The following is a 25,772-nucleotide window of genomic DNA, read 5'->3' as shown; positions in this document are numbered from 1 at the left end:
GTATTGAGACCTTTTACAGTTTTAATGACAATCCGTGTAGTGGTTATCACGTCTGCTTTACACGCAGAAGGTCGCGAGTTCGAACCTCGCCAGAACCTGGTTTGTTTTTGCAAATGGGCACTCCATTACTTTTAATAACGAAAGAAATTGTTTGTGTAACTGTAACTGTTTGAAACCTAAAATTTGGCTAGACATAATAATTCAGAAATATTTCTTGGCACCCAAGGTCCTGCGGCAATCTATTGAAAAACCTATCATCTCCAAAACAGTATGTATACTGAGGCAAATGTGAGGTCTATATAGCTTTTGGCAGATGACAGAATGGTTCAGAAACTGACATTTACCATTATCTAACGTGTTATATATCATACTGAATGGTTAAATTGTGCCAGTTGAAGAAAGAAAAAAAGAAAACAACCACAGCAATTGCTTTTAACGTGTTACAATTTATAGTTGCTGTATTGAGACCTTTTACAGTTTTAATGACAATCCGTGTAGTAAATCCTACCGTTTTCTCAAATTGTTAAACTGTTAAACTTCGGCGTCGAATCAAAAGAGGATAACTACATGCAATTATGCCGATAATATATCTAACTTAAACAAGTTGACAAATGACAGACGTACATTAAAAACAAAACAAATAGGGACCTATTCAAGTGCACCTTTCATGATGCACTCGCCTTAAATGCAATGAAACAATAACAGTCATTGCTGCCTGGGAATGATTGTTGGTTCCGTTTGATACATGTAATGACATATCTATTTGATGCAATTTCCTCTCGATTTTGATTATTGTTTCAATTTGAGATTTCGTAGTAAACCGTCTCGGAAATGAAGTGTTGTTAAGATTGAAATAAACAATTAATTTCCCCATAGGCGACAATGGTAGCCTTTTTTGAGATACCGACTTTAGAAAGTTGATTTTTTTTAACGAAACCTTGCTAGAATCAAAAAAAAGTTATTAGGACAGTATTTTTTGGTCCAAAAAAATATAGGTTCGCGTTGCTTTTCTTAGCGTATTTTGTACTTATCTCCCATGCCTATCAATTTTGCCCTTAAAACATACATACGTGTCTTGACCTAGTGTTGAAAAGTCATCTCGATCAGTGCCTTTATAGGGCTATGGAATAATTTTTATTTTGCCTTTTGTATAAAGTAGAGTGCACGAAGTCTCTAATAATAAAAAAATAACGGGCGCACATTTCGACCAATCAGGATTAGCCATACTCTTAATTCTGAATACCATGTTATGCTCATAAACTGACTGCGCCCATAAAATCTAATGGTGTATTGTAACCGTGGCTTAATCCTGCTTTCTTTTCTTTTCTTTTTAGTTAAAAAGAGCTATTTGACATTAAAAAAAAAAAGAGGAAAATTTCTCGACAAAAGAGTCTCACATTTGTAGAAGTTGACGCGTCAGTGCCAATGTAAAAAAAAAACAACCTTGTCCAGGCCGAAAAAAAGTATGTTTCCGCTGAGGATTGAACTCAGGACCTTCCGCGTGTTAAGCGGATGTGATAACCACTACACCACGGAAACCATTAATGAAATGTGCCTTATTCATTTATTTAGTAGTCAGCTGTCCGACTGATCATTGGCATATTGGTGTTTTTTTAATACTCATTTGCATTACTGTTATTGGTTTTTTTTCAAAGCATATTGTATTAAACATTTGAAGAGTCCGTCATGCAAACTTATTTATAGGCCGTCATGCAAACTTATTTATAGGAAGCACTTCTAAAACCTACAAGAAGTACATGATACATTCTGAAATATGGAAGACTGGTACAGTTTTCTTTTTATCTTGCTTTCCCCATGTGTGTCAGTGGTTTCATTTTAACCTGTGTGTGCTAAAGTAATCTAAGTTGAGAGGCCCACGTTAGACTTTGATGATATGCCTATTTGTATAGCGCCGCATTTTCACATGATATATAAACTGAAGTATAAATTCGATAATATTTGATAAGTATATTGTCCGGTTCTGTGGTGTAGTGGTTATCACGTCTGCTTTACACGCAGAAGGTCGCGAGTTCGAACCTCGCCAGAACCTGGTTTGTTTTTGCAAATGGGCACTCCATTACTTTTAATAACGAAAGAAATTGTTTGTGTAACTGTAACTGTTTGAAACCTAAAATTTGGCTAGACATAATAATTCAGAAATATTTCTTGGCACCCAAGGTCCTGCGGCAATCTATTGAAAAACCTATCATCTCCAAAACAGTATGTATACTGAGGCAAATGTGAGGTCTATATAGCTTTTGGCAGATGACAGAATGGTTCAGAAACTGACATTTACCATTATCTAACGTGTTATATATCATACTGAATGGTTAAATTGTGCCAGTTGAAGAAAGAAAAAAAGAAAACAACCACAGCAATTGCTTTTAACGTGTTACAATTTATAGTTGCTGTATTGAGACCTTTTACAGTTTTAATGACAATCCGTGTAGTGGTTATCACGTCTGCTTTACACGCAGAAGGTCGCGAGTTCGAACCTCGCCAGAACCTGGTTTGTTTTTGCAAATGGGCACTCCATTACTTTTAATAACGAAAGAAATTGTTTGTGTAACTGTAACTGTTTGAAACCTAAAATTTGGCTAGACATAATAATTCAGAAATATTTCTTGGCACCCAAGGTCCTGCGGCAATCTATTGAAAAACCTATCATCTCCAAAACAGTATGTATACTGAGGCAAATGTGAGGTCTATATAGCTTTTGGCAGATGACAGAATGGTTCAGAAACTGACATTTACCATTATCTAACGTGTTATATATCATACTGAATGGTTAAATTGTGCCAGTTGAAGAAAGAAAAAAAGAAAACAACCACAGCAATTGCTTTTAACGTGTTACAATTTATAGTTGCTGTATTGAGACCTTTTACAGTTTTAATGACAATCCGTGTAGTGGTTATCACGTCTGCTTTACACGCAGAAGGTCGCGAGTTCGAACCTCGCCAGAACCTGGTTTGTTTTTGCAAATGGGCACTCCATTACTTTTAATAACGAAAGAAATTGTTTGTGTAACTGTAACTGTTTGAAACCTAAAATTTGGCTAGACATAATAATTCAGAAATATTTCTTGGCACCCAAGGTCCTGCGGCAATCTATTGAAAAACCTATCATCTCAAAAACAGTATGTATACTGAGGCAAATGTGAGGTCTATATAGCTTTTGGCAGATGACAGAATGGTTCAGAAACTGACATTTACCATTATCTAACGTGTTATATATCATACTGAATGGTTAAATTGTGCCAGTTGAAGAAAGAAAAAAAGAAAACAACCACAGCAATTGCTTTTAACGTGTTACAATTTATAGTTGCTGTATTGAGACCTTTTACAGTTTTAATGACAATCCGTGTAGTAAATCCTACCGTTTTCTCAAATTGTTAAACTGTTAAACTTCGGCGTCGAATCAAAAGAGGATAACTACATGCAATTATGCCGATAATATATCTAACTTAAACAAGTTGACAAATGACAGACGTACATTAAAAACAAAACAAATAGGGACCTATTCAAGTGCACCTTTCATGATGCACTCGCCTTAAATGCAATGAAACAATAACAGTCATTGCTGCCTGGGAATGATTGTTGGTTCCGTTTGATACATGTAATGACATATCTATTTGATGCAATTTCCTCTCGATTTTGATTATTGTTTCAATTTGAGATTTCGTAGTAAACCGTCTCGGAAATGAAGTGTTGTTAAGATTGAAATAAACAATTAATTTCCCCATAGGCGACAATGGTAGCCTTTTTTGAGATACCGACTTTAGAAAGTTGATTTTTTTTAACGAAACCTTGCTAGAATCAAAAAAAAGTTATTAGGACAGTATTTTTTGGTCCAAAAAAATATAGGTTCGCGTTGCTTTTCTTAGCGTATTTTGTACTTATCTCCCATGCCTATCAATTTTGCCCTTAAAACATACATACGTGTCTTGACCTAGTGTTGAAAAGTCATCTCGATCAGTGCCTTTATAGGGCTATGGAATAATTTTTATTTTGCCTTTTGTATAAAGCAGAGTGCACGAAGTCTCTAATAATAAAAAAATAACGGGCGCACATTTCGACCAATCAGGATTAGCCATACTCTTAATTCTGAATACCATGTTATGCTCATAAACTGACTGCGCCCATAAAATCTAATGGTGTATTGTAACCGTGGCTTAATCCTGCTTTCTTTTCTTTTCTTTTTAGTTAAAAAGAGCTATTTGACATTAAAAAAAAAAAGAGGAAAATTTCTCGACAAAAGAGTCTCACATTTGTAGAAGTTAACGCGTCAGTGCCAATGTAAAAAAAAAACAACCTTGTCCAGGCCGAAAAAAAGTATGTTTCCGCTGAGGATTGAACTCAGGACCTTCCGCGTGTTAAGCGGATGTGATAACCACTACACCACGGAAACCATTAATGAAATGTGCCTTATTCATTTATTTAGTAGTCAGCTGTCCGACTGATCATTGGCATATTGGTGTTTTTTTAATACTCATTTGCATTACTGTTATTGGTTTTTTTTCAAAGCATATTGTATTAAACATTTGAAGAGTCCGTCATGCAAACTTATTTATAGGCCGTCATGCAAACTTATTTATAGGAAGCACTTCTAAAACCTACAAGAAGTACATGATACATTCTGAAATATGGAAGACTGGTACAGTTTTCTTTTTATCTTGCTTTCCCCATGTGTGTCAGTGGTTTCATTTTAACCTGTGTGTGCTAAAGTAATCTAAGTTGAGAGGCCCACGTTAGACTTTGATGATATGCCTATTTGTATAGCGCCGCATTTTCACATGATATATAAACTGAAGTATAAATTCGATAATATTTGATAAGTATATTGTCCGGTTCTGTGGTGTAGTGGTTATCACGTCTGCTTTACACGCAGAAGGTCGCGAGTTCGAACCTCGCCAGAACCTGGTTTGTTTTTGCAAATGGGCACTCCATTACTTTTAATAACGAAAGAAATTGTTTGTGTAACTGTAACTGTTTGAAACCTAAAATTTGGCTAGACATAATAATTCAGAAATATTTCTTGGCACCCAAGGTCCTGCGGCAATCTATTGAAAAACCTATCATCTCCAAAACAGTATGTATACTGAGGCAAATGTGAGGTCTATATAGCTTTTGGCAGATGACAGAATGGTTCAGAAACTGACATTTACCATTATCTAACGTGTTATATATCATACTGAATGGTTAAATTGTGCCAGTTGAAGAAAGAAAAAAAGAAAACAACCACAGCAATTGCTTTTAACGTGTTACAATTTATAGTTGCTGTATTGAGACCTTTTACAGTTTTAATGACAATCCGTGTAGTAAATCCTACCGTTTTCTCAAATTGTTAAACTGTTAAACTTCGGCGTCGAATCAAAAGAGGATAACTACATGCAATTATGCCGATAATATATCTAACTTAAACAAGTTGACAAATGACAGACGTACATTAAAAACAAAACAAATAGGGACCTATTCAAGTGCACCTTTCATGATGCACTCGCCTTAAATGCAATGAAACAATAACAGTCATTGCTGCCTGGGAATGATTGTTGGTTCCGTTTGATACATGTAATGACATATCTATTTGATGCAATTTCCTCTCGATTTTGATTATTGTTTCAATTTGAGATTTCGTAGTAAACCGTCTCGGAAATGAAGTGTTGTTAAGATTGAAATAAACAATTAATTTCCCCATAGGCGACAATGGTAGCCTTTTTTGAGATACCGACTTTAGAAAGTTGATTTTTTTTTAACGAAACCTTGCTAGAATCAAAAAAAAGTTATTAGGACAGTATTTTTTGGTCCAAAAAAATATAGGTTCGCGTTGCTTTTCTTAGCGTATTTTGTACTTATCTCCCATGCCTATCAATTTTGCCCTTAAAACATACGTGTCTTGACCTAGTGTTGAAAAGTCATCTCGATCAGTGCCTTTATAGGGCTATGGAATAATTTTTATTTTGCCTTTTGTATAAAGTAGAGTGCACGAAGTCTCTAATAATAAAAAAATAACGGGCGCACATTTCGACCAATCAGGATTAGCCATACTCTTAATTCTGAATACCATGTTATGCTCATAAACTGACTGCGCCCATAAAATCTAATGGTGTATTGTAACCGTGGCTTAATCCTGCTTTCTTTTCTTTTCTTTTTAGTTAAAAAGAGCTATTTGACATTAAAAAAAAAAAAAGAGGAAAATTTCTCGACAAAAGAGTCTCACATTTGTAGAAGTTGACGCGTCAGTGCCAATGTAAAAAAAAACAACCTTGTCCAGGCCGAAAAAAAGTATGTTTCCGCTGAGGATTGAACTCAGGACCTTCCGCGTGTTAAGCGGATGTGATAACCACTACACCACGGAAACCATTAATGAAATGTGCCTTATTCATTTATTTAGTAGTCAGCTGTCCGACTGATCATTGGCATATTGGTGTTTTTTTAATACTCATTTGCATTACTGTTATTGGTTTTTTTTCAAAGCATATTGTATTAAACATTTGAAGAGTCCGTCATGCAAACTTATTTATAGGCCGTCATGCAAACTTATTTATAGGAAGCACTTCTAAAACCTACAAGAAGTACATGATACATTCTGAAATATGGAAGACTGGTACAGTTTTCTTTTTATCTTGCTTTCCCCATGTGTGTCAGTGGTTTCATTTTAACCTGTGTGTGCTAAAGTAATCTAAGTTGAGAGGCCCACGTTAGACTTTGATGATATGCCTATTTGTATAGCGCCGCATTTTCACATGATATATAAACTGAAGTATAAATTCGATAATATTTGATAAGTATATTGTCCGGTTCTGTGGTGTAGTGGTTATCACGTCTGCTTTACACGCAGAAGGTCGCGAGTTCGAACCTCGCCAGAACCTGGTTTGTTTTTGCAAATGGGCACTCCATTACTTTTAATAACGAAAGAAATTGTTTGTGTAACTGTAACTGTTTGAAACCTAAAATTTGGCTAGACATAATAATTCAGAAATATTTCTTGGCACCCAAGGTCCTGCGGCAATCTATTGAAAAACCTATCATCTCCAAAACAGTATGTATACTGAGGCAAATGTGAGGTCTATATAGCTTTTGGCAGATGACAGAATGGTTCAGAAACTGACATTTACCATTATCTAACGTGTTATATATCATACTGAATGGTTAAATTGTGCCAGTTGAAGAAAGAAAAAAAGAAAACAACCACAGCAATTGCTTTTAACGTGTTACAATTTATAGTTGCTGTATTGAGACCTTTTACAGTTTTAATGACAATCCGTGTAGTAAATCCTACCGTTTTCTCAAATTGTTAAACTGTTAAACTTCGGCGTCGAATCAAAAGAGGATAACTACATGCAATTATGCCGATAATATATCTAACTTAAACAAGTTGACAAATGACAGACGTACATTAAAAACAAAACAAATAGGGACCTATTCAAGTGCACCTTTCATGATGCACTCGCCTTAAATGCAATGAAACAATAACAGTCATTGCTGCCTGGGAATGATTGTTGGTTCCGTTTGATACATGTAATGACATATCTATTTGATGCAATTTCCTCTCGATTTTGATTATTGTTTCAATTTGAGATTTCGTAGTAAACCGTCTCGGAAATGAAGTGTTGTTAAGATTGAAATAAACAATTAATTTCCCCATAGGCGACAATGGTAGCCTTTTTTGAGATACCGACTTTAGAAAGTTGATTTTTTTTTAACGAAACCTTGCTAGAATCAAAAAAAAGTTATTAGGACAGTATTTTTTGGTCCAAAAAAATATAGGTTCGCGTTGCTTTTCTTAGCGTATTTTGTACTTATCTCCCATGCCTATCAATTTTGCCCTTAAAACATACGTGTCTTGACCTAGTGTTGAAAAGTCATCTCGATCAGTGCCTTTATAGGGCTATGGAATAATTTTTATTTTGCCTTTTGTATAAAGTAGAGTGCACGAAGTCTCTAATAATAAAAAAATAACGGGCGCACATTTCGACCAATCAGGATTAGCCATACTCTTAATTCTGAATACCATGTTATGCTCATAAACTGACTGCGCCCATAAAATCTAATGGTGTATTGTAACCGTGGCTTAATCCTGCTTTCTTTTCTTTTCTTTTTAGTTAAAAAGAGCTATTTGACATTAAAAAAAAAAAAAGAGGAAAATTTCTCGACAAAAGAGTCTCACATTTGTAGAAGTTGACGCGTCAGTGCCAATGTAAAAAAAAACAACCTTGTCCAGGCCGAAAAAAAGTATGTTTCCGCTGAGGATTGAACTCAGGACCTTCCGCGTGTTAAGCGGATGTGATTTTTTTTTTTATCTTTATTATATTCACAATCTATATATACATATCACAGTTCACAATTACAATTACACATAAATGAAAACATTGTAAATATTTATTGTCCTTTCTCTGAAATGGAAAATATTCTAAGTATTATACAATATATATATTTTCTTATTTTATTTCACCCTGAAATGACTCTCTGGTAACTTGCTTATACTTTAATCTTCTACTCTCTTTTTGTTGGTACTTTTTCTCAATTTTAAATAAAATAATAAAAACAACAGTTCAACTATTACAAGGAGAAAAACAATCGGAAATGTTAATAAATACGCAAATGATCTATTTTAATTAATGTTGGTTGTTTTAAAAAAAAAACGGTTGGTTTCCAGACCAGAATTTTGATACATCACAAAAATTATTTTAGAATTATTTAACATATTCAACATCAAATATCCCCCTCCCTAATAACAGTTTATTCATCAAAACACCACAAACAAAGTCTGTGCATCTCTGCATATCTTTCAATTCTTGGAATAGCACGAACATAACACTTAATTTCATCATTGTCCGATTTTCTAATGTCTCTAAATTTGTAGACGGAAGACATTGCGTTTTCATATTCGATTTTGTCAGTTTCTAAATTTACATGACGAAATTCACCGCGCTTCCCTAATGTCCATATAACTACCATTTCTTTCTTTTTTAATTTTCCTATCAAACAACTTCCGTCTGATCGTTGGCTGTATACAATTTTCTGAAAATGACTATCTGTACACGGACTCTTCCCTGTAATTATTAACTTTGGAGCGATAGTTTTTATTTTGTCTATTTCTTTATTTTCTTTTTCTTTAACATCCGTGTGTAAATTCCGTTCAGTTCGCGAACCTTGACACACTATACTTTCCGTTAATACATTGTCCTTTAAATTGATTGTTTTGTCTATCGATGCACAAACCGGCTGAACAACTTTCACTACAGGTGTAATGTTTACCTTTTCTGCTGGGGCTACTGATGGGAGATCTATCGTTTCATCGTGTAGCATATCATCACCCGATTCCATTTCCACTTCTGAATTATCGATATTAATGTTAAGTGTCTTATTAACGTCGTCTTCTGTATTGTTTATTCTTTCTTTCAATGTTTTCATTCTTTTATTGTCTCTGTCTCTATTAGATCTGGACTTATGCTTGATTCCTCTATTTACATGTAGTGCATCACCCCTTGTCCAAACCAATGAAATTCTCATTTTGTCACCAAGGTAATTGGAATTCCATGTTAATTGTTCATAATCATCTATAACACTGTTAATTAACGCAACTAAGGGCTTTGGTAATTTTTCCATAATGATTTCCCTTTAAAGTACCTCAACGTTTCACAGCAAAAAGTAAAGTTCACAAAATAACAAATACGCACAGTATAATTCTCAAAAATGTCAGTATTTCAACTTACATTACTGTTAGATAGTCACATTTACTTATTCCAGCTGGTTAAATCCAAATCCACTAGAAATAGTAACCCAATAACAGGAGCAGAAAATTACATGTCTATATCCGTTTAAGGTGCGCTCGACTTTTTCCATTAAGCGGATGTGATAACCACTACACCACGGAAACCATTAATGAAATGTGCCTTATTCATTTATTTAGTAGTCAGCTGTCCGACTGATCATTGGCATATTGGTGTTTTTTTAATACTCATTTGCATTACTGTTATTGGTTTTTTTTTCAAAGCATATTGTATTAAACATTTGAAGAGTCCGTCATGCAAACTTATAGGAAGCACTTCTAAAACCTACAAGAAGTACATGATACATTCTGAAATATGGAAGACTGGTGCAGTTTTCTTTTTATCTTGCTTTCCCCATGTGTGTCAGTGGTTTCATTTTAACCTGTGTGTGCTAAAGTAATCTAAGCTGAGAGGCCCACGTTAGACTTTGATGATATGCCTATTTGTATAGCGCCGCATTTTCACATGATATATAAACTGAAGTATAAATTCGATAATATTTGATAAGTACATTGTCCGGTTTTGTGGTGTAGTGGTTATCACGTCTGCTTTACACGCAGAAGGTCGCGAGTTCGAACCTCGCCAGAACCTGGTTTGTTTTTGCAAATGGGCACTCCATTACTTTTAATAACGAAAGAAATTGTTTGTGTAACTGTAACTGTTTGAAACCTAAAATTTGGCTAGACATAATAATTCAGAAATATTTCTTGGCACCCAAGGTCCTGCGGCAATCTATTGAAAAACCTATCATCTCCAAAACAGTATGTATACTGAGGCAAATGTGAGGTCTATATAGCTTTTGGCAGATGACAGAATGGTTCAGAAACTGACATTTACCATTATCTAACGTGTTATATATCATACTGAATGGTTAAATTGTGCCAGTTGAAGAAAGAAAAAAAGAAAACAACCACAGCAATTGCTTTTAACGTGTTACAATTTATAGTTGCTGTATTGAGACCTTTTACAGTTTTAATGACAATCCGTGTAGTAAATCCTACCGTTTTCTCAAATTGTTAAACTGTTAAACTTCGGCGTCGAATCAAAAGAGGATAACTACATGCAATTATGCCGATAATATATCTAACTTAAACAAGTTGACAAATGACAGACGTACATTAAAAACAAAACAAATAGGGACCTATTCAAGTGCACCTTTCATGATGCACTCGCCTTAAATGCAATGAAACAATAACAGTCATTGCTGCCTGGGAATGATTGTTGGTTCCGTTTGATACATGTAATGACATATCTATTTGATGCAATTTCCTCTCGATTTTGATTATTGTTTCAATTTGAGATTTCGTAGTAAACCGTCTCGGAAATGAAGTGTTGTTAAGATTGAAATAAACAATTAATTTCCCCATAGGCGACAATGGTAGCCTTTTTTGAGATACCGACTTTAGAAAGTTGATTTTTTTTAACGAAACCTTGCTAGAATCAAAAAAAAGTTATTAGGACAGTATTTTTTGGTCCAAAAAAATATAGGTTCGCGTTGCTTTTCTTAGCGTATTTTGTACTTATCTCCCATGCCTATCAATTTTGCCCTTAAAACATACGTGTCTTGACCTAGTGTTGAAAAGTCATCTCGATCAGTGCCTTTATAGGGCTATGGAATAATTTTTATTTTGCCTTTTGTATAAAGTAGAGTGCACGAAGTCTCTAATAATAAAAAAAATAACGGGCGCACATTTCGACCAATCAGGATTAGCCATACTCTTAATTCTGAATACCATGTTATGCTCATAAACTGACTGCGCCCATAAAATCTAATGGTGTATTGTAACCGTGGCTTAATCCTGCTTTCTTTTCTTTTCTTTTTAGTTAAAAAGAGCTATTTGACATTAAAAAAAAAAAAGAGGAAAATTTCTCGACAAAAGAGTCTCACATTTGTAGAAGTTGACGCGTCAGTGCCAATGTAAAAAAAACAACCTTGTCCAGGCCGAAAAAAAGTATGTTTCCGCTGAGGATTGAACTCAGGACCTTCCGCGTGTTAAGCGGATGTGATAACCACTACACCACGGAAACCATTAATGAAATGTGCCTTATTCATTTATTTAGTAGTCAGCTGTCCGACTGATCATTGGCATATTGGTGTTTTTTTAATACTCATTTGCATTACTGTTATTGGGTTTTTTTTCAAAGCATATTGTATTAAACATTTGAAGAGTCCGTCATGCAAACTTATAGGAAGCACTTCTAAAACCTACAAGAAGTACATGATACATTCTGAAATATGGAAGACTGGTGCAGTTTTCTTTTTATCTTGCTTTCCCCATGTGTGTCAGTGGTTTCATTTTAACCTGTGTGTGCTAAAGTAATCTAAACCTACAAGAAGTACTGACCTTATATTGTATACATCTTAAATGCTGTCAAGCGAATGGTTTAAATGCATAATTAGATATTTGAACTTGATACTTTATTTTCTTTGAAACTAGAACGGCAAATAAATATTTCAAAATTAGCAAGTCAAAGTTTGCCATACAGTTGAAAACAAGTTGCCATACAGTTGAAAACAAGTTGCCATACAGTTGAAAACAAGTTGCCATACAGTAAATTTGTCAACACGAGCAAGTTGCTGTACCCTAGACTTTAATCATTTGTTATGGTCTATATTCTTTTAAAATCATCTTTTTGACAACAAATTTCAGTAAATATGATGCCACACTATAATAATCTAAAAACGTGTCTGGAAAAATAATGAAAAACAGTTCAATATCTTGACAATGGGGCGACAGAGGACGACCGACCTCAAATTTTTCCGGTTTGGAATATAGAAGAATTTTATTAATGTTTTTATCATATCTCTTATAATATTAATTTAATTTTGTCGAGTTTTCATTATGTTTGAACATGTTTGTTTTGTCAATGTATTTGCCAAAACAAAAATTGGTTTTTGTATGTTTTGCAAATAAAGAATTATGATATATTAATCTAATCAAGAACCCATAAAGGGCATGATTTTACAACACAATATGATTGGGAAAAGCAAAACAGAAGACTAATACCATACTATAACGTTATAGACAGGATCAGAGCCTTACACAACATGTGTTTTACATAACTATTATATTAAATCTTATAACAATAAAATAATTTCATAAAATAAAATCTTGTCTTAATTTTGTACTTATCGGCCTTTATACTTTAAAGAATTATATATCAGAAAACCATTTCTTAACCCAATGAGTGGAAAAGTTTTAAATTGGATGAATTCTTAACTTGTTTACCTTTTTTTTCTATTTCTCTCCGCTTCGTTAGTACCAAATTTCCGGTGGCGATGATTGGTAAGTGCTGTTGTGTATTCTATTTATAGATGTATATTTATACTATCAAGCGAGATGCTCCGTTGTCGACCTTGTAAAGTCATTCTTCAGGTATGTACTCAATGATTTGAAATAAATGTCTAGAGACAGCTCTTTAGGTATTTTAAAAATAGCCGATAATCCTTGTTTTTTTATAACTGCCATAGCCTTATTCACTGTATGATTGGTATGTCCTATTCATTTATTCTTTGCTAGCCGAATGTTAAAATAGTATCAGACACATACATATACATGATATAGGATCATACAGGATCAGAATATAAACGGGTTTAATTTAAAACTATATCTACTATTAGTCAGGCGTTAAATGAGGGGGATGACAGGGGGTACCCTTCTCCCTTTTCCCACCCCTCTTCTCCTTTCTCCTACCCCGTTCTTCTTTCTCCCATTAGAATAAAACATCTCCTTTTGAGATATTTTTTCTTGAAATATTAGATCATTTTTTAAAAGGAGAGATATTTTATTTTTCTCCTTTCTCCCAGCCTTCCTCTCCTTTCTCCTACCCCCTTTCTCCCTGTCTTCCTTACCCCTGTCCCCCCCTCTTAAATTAGTCCAACCTACATTTGTCATCACAAATCTCAGTCGCGAATACGGCTCTAACTTTCTCAAAAGAAAGAATGTGATACATTTAAAGAGAGATGATGGGGAGGACAGGGGGTACCCTTCTCCCTTCTCCCACCCTCTTCTCCTTTCTCCTACCCCTCTTCTCCTTATTTTATTTTTTTTAATTTACCTGAAAAAAGAGAGATATTTTATTTTTTCATATTTTATTTTTTTCTCCAACTTTTCTCCTTTCTCCCATGCCAGCCTTCCTCTCCTTTCTCCTACCCCCTTTCTCCTTTCTCCCACCCCTTTCTCCTTTCTCCTACCCCTTTCTCCCTGTCTCCCTTACCCCTGTCCTCCCCCTCAGAGATAACTTAATTATAATGGTGAAGAAAAGTTGATTCTTATACTCAATCCATTAACACCATCACAAGTGAATAAAGTGGGGTCCTACATCAAAAAGTCATTAGAACTGAGGCCAGGGGACACTGGACTATTAGCTTGAATTGAATGATATCAACTCGTCTAAACATCAACCCAACGATGTTAGATCTGTTAATTTGCTTTCGCAATTTTTTTGTTCTTCCCTCGCCGGGATTCGAACCCATGCTACTGAGATATCGTAACACCAAATCGCTTGCACTGTAGACCACACTAGACCATACGACCACCTGGGCTTCATTAAAATGAAGCTTTCGGTGGCCGGATGTTACCTTTCATATATGTTGTCGTAGAAGTTAGAAACAAAAAGTACAGGTTCCAGCCCGGGGAGGAAGTTACGAATCAAAATGAAATCTACTCTAACATTGTAAGGTTGATTTTCTAGGCACTTTATATATAGCCTACATATATATGTGTGAATTATAGTTATATTGTTTACTTATGTTGTATGTCACAAACTTAATGGTTTAAAGTTTATACGTAATAAATATTTGAATTGAATTGAACTGAGTATAATAACTCTATTTATCATATGTTTAGTAGTAAATACATAGAGAATAATACATGGCAAAATCCGTATCATATGTCGTATCATCCGGAGACATCAATATCAGCCCAAGGGCCTTTAGGCCCGAGGGATGATGTTGGTCGAGGGTGATACGGCATGTGATACGGATTTTGCCATGTATTATACGCTTTATCATATATTTCAACAGAAGAGTATTATATTATATGAACTGTTTTCTGATCCATAGCACTGGGTTACTTTAAGTTCTACATTTGTCTTGTTTCAAATGCCTTAAAAGAACTTCTCAATTACTTATCCGAAGCACCTGGGTTTAAAAACCTTACAATTTGCGTGCTGTTATTTTAAAAATATTTTGTTTATTATTGTATTTATTTGTGTGTTTTGTATTTTTTATAGTTGTATTTAGTGTGCCAAAAAATATGAAAACCTGACGTTCGTGACGTCACATACCAAAAAATGACGTCATTCAAAAAATTGACCTATTTTGAGGAAAATTTTTCTTAGGCCAAAAAAACAAAACTTACTTTATGTAAAAAAAAAAGAAAAAAGAAAAAAAAGTAGGGGTGTGATAAAGGGTAGGGATGTGATAAAGGGTATGCGATAAAGGGTAAGGGTGTGATAAAGGGTATGCGATAAAGGGTGCGCATCAAAGTTGCGCCATATGGATTAAACAGCAGGCTATTTATCACATATGCAAAACTACTGTATTTACTACTAAACATATGATAAAGTAGTTTTGCCGAAAAAGTTTGCAAGTTTCGTCAATTTTTCACGTCGTCTGCGTCAGCGTCCGAAGATGGATAATAACTTTTAAAAGTATAAGTAAATAGAAATCAATAATATTTTAACACAAGGTTTATAACCACTAAAGGAAGGATGTGATTGATTTTATGGGTTTTGGTCCTAACAGTTTAGGAATAAGGGACCAAAAGGGTCCAAAATTAAACTTTGTTGGATTTCATCAAAAATTAAATAATTGTTTGGGTTTTTTTATATATCGAATCTAACTGTGTAGTTAGAATCTTAATTTTTGGTCCTGTTTTCAAATCGGTCTACATTAAGGTGCAAAGGGTCCAAAATTAAACTTAGTTTGATTTTAACAAAAGTTGAATTCTTGGGTTTGTTTGATATGCTGAATCTGAACATGTACTTAGATTTTTGATTATGGGCCCAGTTTTCAAGTTGGTCCAAATCGGGGTCCAAAATTAAACTTTGTTTGATTTCAACAAAAATAGAATTTATGGGGTTCTTTGATATGCTGAATCTAACTATGTTTTTAGATTTTTGATATTTAGACCCTGTTATCAAATTGGTCCAAATTGAAGTCTAAAGGGTCGAAAGTTGAACTTTATTTAATTTCATCAAAAATTGAATTCTTGTTTATGAAGTTGAAGTCCGAACAACTTGAAACTTAGTACACATGTTCCCTATGATATGATATTTCTAACTTTAATGCCAAATGAAAGTTTTTATCCCAATTTCACGGTCCACTGAACATAGAAGAAAATGATAGTGCGAGTGAGTCATCCATGTACTATGGACACATTCTTGTTTCTCTTTAAGTTGCTCTTACTTGACCGAGTAACAGGATGTCCTACCACAGGATATCTAACTAGTCGAACAAATATAAACTCTAGAGTCATAAGTCGGTAAAGCGAAAATAGTCTAATTATGACGAAAACCCAAATTTGGCAGACATGATCCTACAACAACCACTGAATTTTAGGCCTTAATTGATACAGGAACACAAAGAATATGACTGGGTTTTTAAAAGTTTAAAAGCTGAAACATTCCCCTAATCTGGGACAGGCGTGTAACATCACAACATAAGACCTGAGTGTGAAAACCAGTTTTGAATAACTCACCTTGGTCTAAGTGCTAATCAAACAAAGGACACTTTCCAACATTGTAGACTAGAAAAGACTTCATGACAAAAAATTCCATTTTGTTGATCTTGTATTACTGACCTTTGAGTCTGTTTAGTTTCACTCTATCTTCTTTAGTTTTTGCTCAAAACCCGGGGGTGAAACAAATTCTCGGGTTACGCCAATCACTCTTATGAAAAGTGACAGTATACTAACTATATATCCAAATTTGACTTTTTAATAGATCTTGCTGATCATTTTTATACGACCGCAAAAAAATTTAAGGTCATATATTGCTATCACGTCGTCGTGGTCGTCGTCGTCGTCCGAAAAAAATTAGTTTCCGGACAACAACCTTGGAACTTTGGATCTCTATCAAATTTATACAATAACTGGTGACTAAGAATGATTCGATTTTTTTTATTTTAAAATGCGGTTAATATTTTTGATTGCTCTGAAATTGTACCACATGTACAAGGTTAAATACTATAAGTAGAAGGTTGGGATTTATTTTGAGAGTAATTGCCCAAACCGTTCAGGAATTGGAGACCAAATGGTACTAAACAAGCATGACTGTTTCTAGTTTCCTGACAATAACTTATGTTTAACTGTATGGATCTCTCTGAAATGGTACCACAAGGTTCCATATAACAAAAGAAAGGTTGGGATTGAGTGTGGGGTTAATTTTCCCGAACATGTAGGAATAAGGGGCAAAAAGGGGCATTTTTCTAGTTTACGGACAATAACTTGTGTGTAAGTGTATGAATGTCTCTGAAATTATACTACATGGTGTTTTACTAAAAAGGAAAGGATGGAATTGATTTTTGGGGTTCTTGCTTCAAGGGGGTTTCAATCATTTGGGGGCCAAAAAAGGGGCCAAAATAAGCATTTTTGTAGTTTCAAGTCAATAACTTATGTTACAGTGAATAAATCTCTCTGAAGTTATACCACAAGTTTCCATACTACAAAGGGATGATTATGAGGGCTTATGGCTCAAATCATTTAGCCATTAGGGGCAAAAAGATGAAAAACAAGTTTTTTCTGGTTAAAGGACAATTCAGACAATTTAAAAGCAGAAAAAGGGAGGTAATCCAAATCCATTTTAAGAATACTGTTATATAAATGTTTGATTACCTCCCTTATACTGCTTGAAAATTAAGTATTTAGAAATGATGTCTTGAGATTATTAGCTGTAAAAAAATATTAGAAGTTAGTATTCATTAATATTATTTTAACCATGACTGTATGTCATTTTATATTTTAATATTTTATGATGTATTTAAATGAGTAATAAATAAAGGCAACAGTAGTATACCGCTGTTCAAACTCATAAATCCATGGACAAAAAACAAAATCGGGGTAACAAACCAAAACTGAGGGAAACGCATAAATATAAGAGGAGAACAACGACACAACATTACAATGTAACTAACACACACAGAAACGGACCAAGCATCAGACAAAATCCCACGAGAATAACAAATATAACATCAAAACCAAATACATGAATTTGGGATAGACAAGTACCGTGACAAGTCTTATCGCAATGTCAAATTACACTCAAAAATAAGAGAAAACAAACGACGCAACGTTAAATTGTAACACACACAAAAACGAACTATAATATAACAATGGCCATATTCCTGACTTAGTAGAGGACATTTTTAAAGGAAAAAATGGTGGGTTGAACCTGGTTCTGTGGCATGCCAAACCTCGCACTTTAATGGCAATGTTAAATATAACATAGAAATGACAACATAATATTACAGGACTACAATACAAATAAATAGGAAAACGTATTAGACAAAGAAACACATGATTAATGAATAACAAAAAGCATCAGGTTTAAAATTTAATACGCCAAAAACGCGCCTCGTCCACACAAGACTCACCAGTGACGCTCAGATATAAAAGATCGAAAGCGAAAAAAAAAGGTACAAAGTTGTACAGCACTGAAGATCAAAAGTTGAAAAAGGTTGTGTCAAATACCGCTAAGTTTTTATGCTAGGGATAAGAACATCCTTATTATTTAGAACAATTAATGCTATTGCAAACAGTAAATTTTATCAAATGAATATAACAGATATACATAATGAAACTGGAGTATTAACTCATTACATAAAACAAACACGAATACATAATGAATGACCAACACAGAATAGACACACCCGACTCATTCCAGGCCTCAACGTAGTTATTGTTTCATACTTCATTAAAAATTTTAGTTGAGATTATTTTTTGGAATAAGGGAAAGGGGAGGTGAAAAAAATTGGGGGAGGGGGTAAATAAGAAATTTTTTTTTTGGGGGGGGTACAATTTTTCTCATTTCAGATTTCAGAAATTAAAAAGAAAATTTCTACAAATATTTGTGTTTGAGGGATAAATATTCAACAGCATAGTGAATAGCTCAAAAGCAAAATAAAATTTAAGTGCATAAGACCACATTCATTCTGTGTCAGAAACCTATGCTGTGTCAACTATTTAATCCCAATCCAAATTCAGAGCTGTATCAAGCTTGGATGTTGTGTCCATACTTGCCCCTTACAGCCAAGGGTTCGGCCTCTGCGGTTGTATAAAGCTGCGCCCTGTGGACATCTGGTTATATGCTTTAACAGAAGAAGTTTGCTATTTTGACATGTTATCTTATTGTCATATATTTCATTAAAGCTTTGCTGAAATTCATAGTTATAGTATTTTTACTGAAATATTACAGTCTCTGTTTTTAGCTCACCTTGCCCGAAGGGCCAAGTGAGCTTTTCTCATCACTTGGCGTCCGGCGTCCGTCGTCGTCCGTCGTCGTCCCGCGTTAACTTTTACAAAAATCTTCTCCTCTGAAACTACTGGGCCAAATTAAACCAAACTTGGCCACAATCATCATTGGAGTATCTAGTTTAAAAAAATGAGTCCAGTGACCCAGCTAACCAACCAAGATGGCCGCCTTGGCTAAAAATAGAACATAGGGGTAAAATGCAGTTTTTGGCTTATTACTCAAAAACCCAAAGCATTAAGAGCAAATCTGACAAGGATAAAATTGTTTATCAGGTCAAGATCTATCTGCCCTGAAATTTTCAGATGAATCAGACAACCTGTTGTTTGGTTGCTGCCCATGAATTGGTAATTTTAAGGAAATTTTGCTGTTTTTGGTTATTATCTTGAATATTATTATCGATAGAGATAAACTGTAAACATCAATAATGTTCAGCAAAGTAAGATTTACAAATAAGTCAACGTGACCAAAATGGTAGGTTGACCCCTTTAGGAGTTATTCCCCTTTATAGTCAATTTTTAACCATTTGTCGTAAATCTTAGTTATCTTTTACAAAAATCTTCTCCTCTGAAACTACTTGGCCAAATTTATCCAAACTTGGCCACAATCATCTTTGGGGTATATAGTTTAACAAATGTGTCCGGTGACCAGGCCATGGAATCAAGATGGCCGCCACGGCTAAAAATAGAACATAGGGGTAAAATGTAGTTTTTGGCTTATAACTCAAAAACCAAAGCATTTAGAGCAAATCTGACATGTAAAATTGTTTATACGACACGTCAGGTCAAAATATATTTGCCCTGAAATTTTCAGATGAATCCGTCAACCCGTTGTTGGGTTGCTGCCCCTGAATTGGTAATTTTAGGGAAATATGCTGTTTTTGGTTATTATCTTGAATATTATTATAGATAGAGATAAACTGTAAACAGCAATAATGTACAACAAAGTAAGACCTAAAAATAGATCAACATGACCAAAATGGTCAATTGACCCCGTAAGGAGTTATTGTCCTTTATAGTCAATTTTTAACAATTTTCATAAAATTTGTAAATTTTTATTAACATTTTCCACTGAAACGACTTGGCCAAGTTCATTATAGATAGAGATAATTGTAAGCAGCAAGACTGTTAAGTAAAGTAAGATGTACAAACACATCACCATCACCAATACACAATTTTGTCATGAATCCATCTGCTCCCTCTGTTTAATATTCACATAGACCAAGGTGAGCGACACAGGCTCTTTAGAGTCTCTAGTTTTGTTTGTAGTTTCATCTTTGGGTTTGCTTATAATATTATCGGACCTATGCTAATATGATTTACATATGAGTATCATGAGTATATACCTTGATTGGGAATTGACTTTGAAAGTAAATCAGATGAGTTTTCACTCAAAAAAGTCGGTCTTTATACAAAAGTGATCTTCCTAATTCTGATTTTGGGGCAATATTACTAGCACATTTCTTTACTCCAAGTGTTTTACAAAACTCATTGCGAATTTCTTCAGGAAGAATATATATATATATATATATATATATATATATATATATATATATATATATAAAGATCACTATAATAAATGTTCTTGTGTATAGAAATATATATAGACTAAAAATTCAGCATTTCCGGTATGAATAGTTTTAATTCACTAGTACTTTCATGTTTAAGGGGGTAGACCTTGGTTCAGGGAGATAACTCTGTAAATCAGTTAAGCGTTTGTTAAAGACAAGTTCATCAATGTATTTTAAGCATTTACCTGAAACAGATTGAAAATAATCTATGTAACCTAGAAGCTTAGAATATATTTTTGAAAATGGTTGACACAAACGTACTGATGATTTTAAGAGTTATTTCCCTTAACCTAGGTCTACCTCCTTAAATAACAATCTTCAGGTGAAACTATACATGATTAACGTAACTATGTAACGGTAGGTATGTAACGTCATAGTTGTCGTTGAGTATATAAAGGGAGATAAATCGTATTACACTTAGTCTATATATAGAAGTATGGAGCGTCATTATTACACAATAGAAAATGCACGAAAAAACTGATGGCATGCATGACATCCAATAGATTATATTTGTTTAGAAAATTCATCAAATGAGTGTTTACGTGTCGCTCAAGGATCTTAGATAGTGAAAATGATAACTATCAACATAATATCAATGATAAGTAAAGAAGACGAGACATTTCAGTGTGTGCACGCTTGTTACTAAACGTTCTTTACTTTAAAAATAGCTTTGTGGACTTTTTTTTCGGTTTTTATAGATATTTGTTAGTCGCTTGCCTACTTCATCGCTGTGTGAATTTTTTTTATTATGTGTACGCTTTAATTGATTTGCCTCGCGCCTTTGTTTTAATAATTCATCTAACTCTTTCTCCCAAAAACTTTTATAATTTCGAACAGTTTTTGCCTTATCTTATAGCTGCATTTTCTACTTTTTCTTGTATTGAGTCAGTAATTTTGAAAAAATGGGCGATATCTTTTTTCGACAAAAATTAACTCAATTAAAAGCAGAAACAGACGTTTTCAGTCTTTTAAGTTTGTTATTTTTAATTATTACAGAGAAGAAGTGTTTGAATTACAAAACATCTGTTTCTTCTTGCTGGAGATAGATTATGGTTGGTTCCTTCCGCGCAATACGTTATGTGTTTCTAACAGTTCTAAAAATAGATATCCGCGTATTTTCACGAAATCCGGTCAATTATCAGTCAAAAGGGTAAGAAATGTGAGTAGAAAATTCTGCGGCAACATAACACCGGTATGACCTCTCAAGGTTATATCTGATGTAAACATTGTCTAAACCAGTGATATCTCTGAAAGGATAGTTGGAGAGGACATTAGTTTGACCCAAACTTTGCTGCTTTACATATTTTTTTTTTTAGAAATCCGCACCTGGAAATACAATTGAAAATCATAAAGTAGATTAATGTCTCTGATGTTTTCTTGACTTCTGATAATACCTTAAACAAGAAACATAAGTCCATATTAATATGAGAATTGGAGAAAAACAAACAAAACAAAACGAAAAATAACACACACAGAATTATTAAAAGAAACGAAATAGAAAAAATTAAACTGTCAATTGTTCTTGAATAATTGAGAGGTCTTTCCTTTTTTAATGTAAAATACATGTTCCAACAGACGTAGAATGTATTGAAAAGGTCAAGGTCAACCTTAAAAAGCTCGAAAACACACTAAAAATCCTTTAAATAAGGTTAAAAACACTAAATTCGCTATCTGGGACATGACCTTGACCTTTGACCTTTTGACCTTTGTCAAGGTCATTGGTCCCCAATGCCATTACTGAAGACCCCAAGGGTCTAGGACCTTTGGTTATATAGTAAAAGCTGATTTTGTCTTTTCAAAAACCTAAAACAGGGGTTATGCCCCTTATAGAAAGGTCAAATCTCTTTGGTCAAAATGTAACAAAGTTGCGCCATAATGACCCAAACATTTTCCACCATTTAAAACTTCTGTAAGTATAATGGTTTCTGAGATTATCCCATAACAAGGTGTTAGGTCAAAGGTCAAGGTCAACATACAAATTTGACCTTGAGGTATTTTTAAAAGATACATGAAATGATGATGATTGGTGAAGATCCTATGTGTCTACGACTTACGGTTTCTGAGTTTTGGTGGCCAACCGACACCGGTTAATTTTCATAGGGGCATAACCCTACCAATGAGTCGTTGAATCTTTTCGATCCAAATGTAACGAAGAACCGGGGTCTGGTCCTGAACAAATTTCACCCTTCATTTTTTTTCTACCTATTACGGTTACGGTGTTGGAACGATAACAAGGTTTTTGGGTTTCGGAGGGATTACTCCGAACCGACAAAATATTTCGACTCACAGGGTGAGTTCCGGATAGGTATTCATGACACCAATACAAAGTGTGAACATGAAAGCGACATGGTTTACGGTTACGGAGGGAAATTTTGTCAAAGTTTGGCGGAACAAGAAGAATAATAATAATAATTAAAAACCAATTGTTCAGAGAACAATTGAAGGTCTTTCCATAGAAAACAATGTATTTTAATATGAAAGTTGTAAAATTAAGTTTAAAATGTCATTTTAATCGTCAACTGATAGGTTATTGTACGCTGATTCCAGAAATATATGGTTTCTATACAATATTTTTTTAAATAAGGGAGATAATTTGTTACTTCCGGTTTGAAAAATGTTACTTCCGATAATATTTGAATATTTAATTGACACTGATTCCAAAATGATCTGGTTCTATATACTTTTTTATTAATAAAGTACAAAAAATAGCTACTTCCGGTTTACACAAGGTCACTTCCGGTTGTTTTTTTCAAGGTTAAATGGTTTGATACCTTTTGCCAAAAGTCTCATGGCTATATCATGTATACATATGAGCTGAAAGCAAAGGTCAAAAACTAGAACGTCAAATTAATCTATGACCTTGAGATCAATTTCAAGGTCATAAACCAAGGACCTCAAATCAAAAGACCATAGGTCTTAATAATATTTGGTTAATCAGTTATATCATCAAACGCGTATTTTTAAATACAAGAGGGGAGAAAACTCACTTTTACATTTAACGTACTCTTGCAATCAAAATTTATGTGTTACGACATGTCTCAACTAACAATTTAGAAAAAATAATATGTCGATATCTTATACGGTTTCTGGAAATTAGTTGAAATAAGCCAAATTCAAAAATTAGAATATGACCTTGACCTTTGACCTTGACCTAATTTTTATTTTTTTGGACCAAGGACCTCAAATCAAAAGATCCTTGGTCTCTAGCACTTATGGTTTACAAGATAGAAATGCATATCACTTATATCAAATGCATAAGGGGAAATAACTCTCATATGGAGCGATCATATCACTTCGGTCAAAATAGGACAAATCATGCGAAGGATATAACGAGCAATTTTGTAAAATAAATTTGTCATAATATTTTACGGTTGCGAAGGAGATGCGATAACAAGGAAAACAGTGTTTGGGGAGATAACTCCTACAAAGAAAAGTATTCGTTTACGCAGGGTAAATTTCAAAAGCGCATAAACTGTTCGATATCATATACCAAATATCTAAGCGACATATTGCGAAACAAATGTTTATCGCAAGAACAAAATTAGGCGGAAGAAAAAAAAAAAAATAATCAGAAGAAAAACAATAGGTCTTTCCACAGAAAAGTGGAAAGACCTAATAATCAGAAGAAATACAGTAAGGTCTTTCCCTTTAGTAAAAGGAAAGACCTTAAAAATTGAAACCGCTTGCAGGTACCAAAGAGGCCCCTCATGGGGGGGTCCTAGTAATCACATAATCACCATTTTTTTGCCAATATAATCACATAATCATTAAATATTTGCTTATCTTTAGTAATCAAATAATCATAAACTAAAAATACAGTCCTAGGTAATCAAATAATCATGAAATATTTGGCTTAATAATCAAATAATCATTAAAAAAACGGCCAAGTAATCACATAATCAAAAACCCCATGAGGGCCCTCACCAAAGAAATGTGTCATTCATTTTCCAACATCCAAATCTTTGTCCTTGTTATAATCACTATAAAGATCTATCGACTAAACTTTACGCCACCACTTCTATCTTAATGAACAACTGATTGTCTCGGCAGGATTTGTTTTTGTAACAGCAGTATGCATGCATTGCGCATTCAAATGTAAACTCCAAGAAAAGTAATAAATACAAATTCTGGAAACGTATTCTTTAAGTTTCTGGAAACGTAGTACAATACAGTAATGGAATTTTGAAAAATTAGCGGAAACGCAATACGCCCCTTTATTGGAGACTAAAACTTAAAATTGGTTTTGAATACAGATGCACATTTTCGACAAGTTCGATATATAGCTTCTAGAATCTATGCACATAAGTTTAACTGCAAAACAATTATATTCTAATTACAGATTTGTATACCATGGATTAGAGGTGCAAGTATTGATAGAAAGTTATGTTACACGTCATTACGAAGTAAAACGTTCAGTTTAGAACCTTTCAGTAGATTTCCTATTCCTTCAAATGATTCTCTACCTGCAGACGTTCAGACAACATTTCAAGAGACTAAAAAAAAGGTATTTACAATAATTCAATAATCTTATAGAGAATGGTAAATTAATGTCTAATTAAAAAGTATTATATTGACTCGATGTAACTTCCACTAAATGTATACCTAATTAAACAAGTTAATTATAATATAATATAATAAAATGAAAACTAAAATATAATAATAACTTTACTTTGGTTGTTAGTTTCTGAAATATAATAATGACTTTACTTTGGTTGTTATTTTGTGTACGTTTTGTTTCCTTCTTAACCATGTTAACTGTGTATGTAGCATATTTACCTGACGATATTTGGATATGGGTATTTCGTCAAATCTTAACCGTGTTGGGAGTAAATTTCAGGATAAAAACAATATATGTACATTGTCGGAAAATATATAATTTATATTTATTTAGAAACAGGACGAAGAGCCAGGCTTGCCGAGCTTTTCTCCTGTTTCGCAGCAAGTACAAATAAATTTACT

At 33.9% G+C, this 25,772-nt stretch overlaps 1 protein-coding gene and 8 non-coding genes across 9 annotated transcripts in view; 5 read left to right on the top strand and 4 right to left on the bottom strand.

Moving 5' to 3' along the window:
* Nucleotides 1–1,466: 1,466 nt before the first annotated feature.
* Nucleotides 1,467–1,539, bottom strand: Trnav-aac (transfer RNA valine (anticodon AAC)). The gene has a single exon. It is a non-coding gene; the product is annotated as a tRNA-Val (tRNA).
* Nucleotides 1,540–1,977: 438 nt separating this feature from the next.
* On the top strand, nt 1,978–2,050 carry Trnav-uac (transfer RNA valine (anticodon UAC)). The gene has a single exon. It is a non-coding gene; the product is annotated as a tRNA-Val (tRNA).
* A 2,284-nt stretch (nt 2,051–4,334) lies between these two features.
* On the bottom strand, nt 4,335–4,407 carry Trnav-aac (transfer RNA valine (anticodon AAC)). Its single transcript has one exon. It is a non-coding gene; the product is annotated as a tRNA-Val (tRNA).
* A 438-nt stretch (nt 4,408–4,845) lies between these two features.
* Trnav-uac (transfer RNA valine (anticodon UAC)) lies at nt 4,846–4,918 on the top strand. The gene has a single exon. It is a non-coding gene; the product is annotated as a tRNA-Val (tRNA).
* Nucleotides 4,919–6,284: 1,366 nt separating this feature from the next.
* On the bottom strand, nt 6,285–6,357 carry Trnav-aac (transfer RNA valine (anticodon AAC)). The gene has a single exon. It is a non-coding gene; the product is annotated as a tRNA-Val (tRNA).
* A 438-nt stretch (nt 6,358–6,795) lies between these two features.
* Nucleotides 6,796–6,868, top strand: Trnav-uac (transfer RNA valine (anticodon UAC)). Its single transcript has one exon. It is a non-coding gene; the product is annotated as a tRNA-Val (tRNA).
* Nucleotides 6,869–10,290: 3,422 nt separating this feature from the next.
* Nucleotides 10,291–10,363, top strand: Trnav-uac (transfer RNA valine (anticodon UAC)). Its single transcript has one exon. It is a non-coding gene; the product is annotated as a tRNA-Val (tRNA).
* A 1,364-nt stretch (nt 10,364–11,727) lies between these two features.
* Trnav-aac (transfer RNA valine (anticodon AAC)) lies at nt 11,728–11,800 on the bottom strand. Its single transcript has one exon. It is a non-coding gene; the product is annotated as a tRNA-Val (tRNA).
* A 1,281-nt stretch (nt 11,801–13,081) lies between these two features.
* The window catches only part of LOC139486846 (uncharacterized), a 51,164-nt gene continuing 38,473 nt past the window's right edge, over nt 13,082–25,772 (top strand). Inside the window, exons 1-2 of the mRNA XM_071271909.1 lie at nt 13,082–13,149; nt 25,153–25,317. Coding sequence (XP_071128010.1) covers nt 13,114–13,149; nt 25,153–25,317 — 201 coding nt within the window. The 5' untranslated portion in view covers nt 13,082–13,113. The remainder of the gene's footprint in view (nt 13,150–25,152; nt 25,318–25,772) is intronic.

This window comes from Mytilus edulis, chromosome 8 (assembly GCF_963676685.1).
Source record: "Mytilus edulis chromosome 8, xbMytEdul2.2, whole genome shotgun sequence".
Taxonomy (NCBI): domain Eukaryota; kingdom Metazoa; phylum Mollusca; class Bivalvia; order Mytilida; family Mytilidae; genus Mytilus; species Mytilus edulis.
The sequence above is the reverse complement of the archived record's forward strand: the minus strand, read 5'-3'. Positions and strand labels throughout refer to the sequence as shown.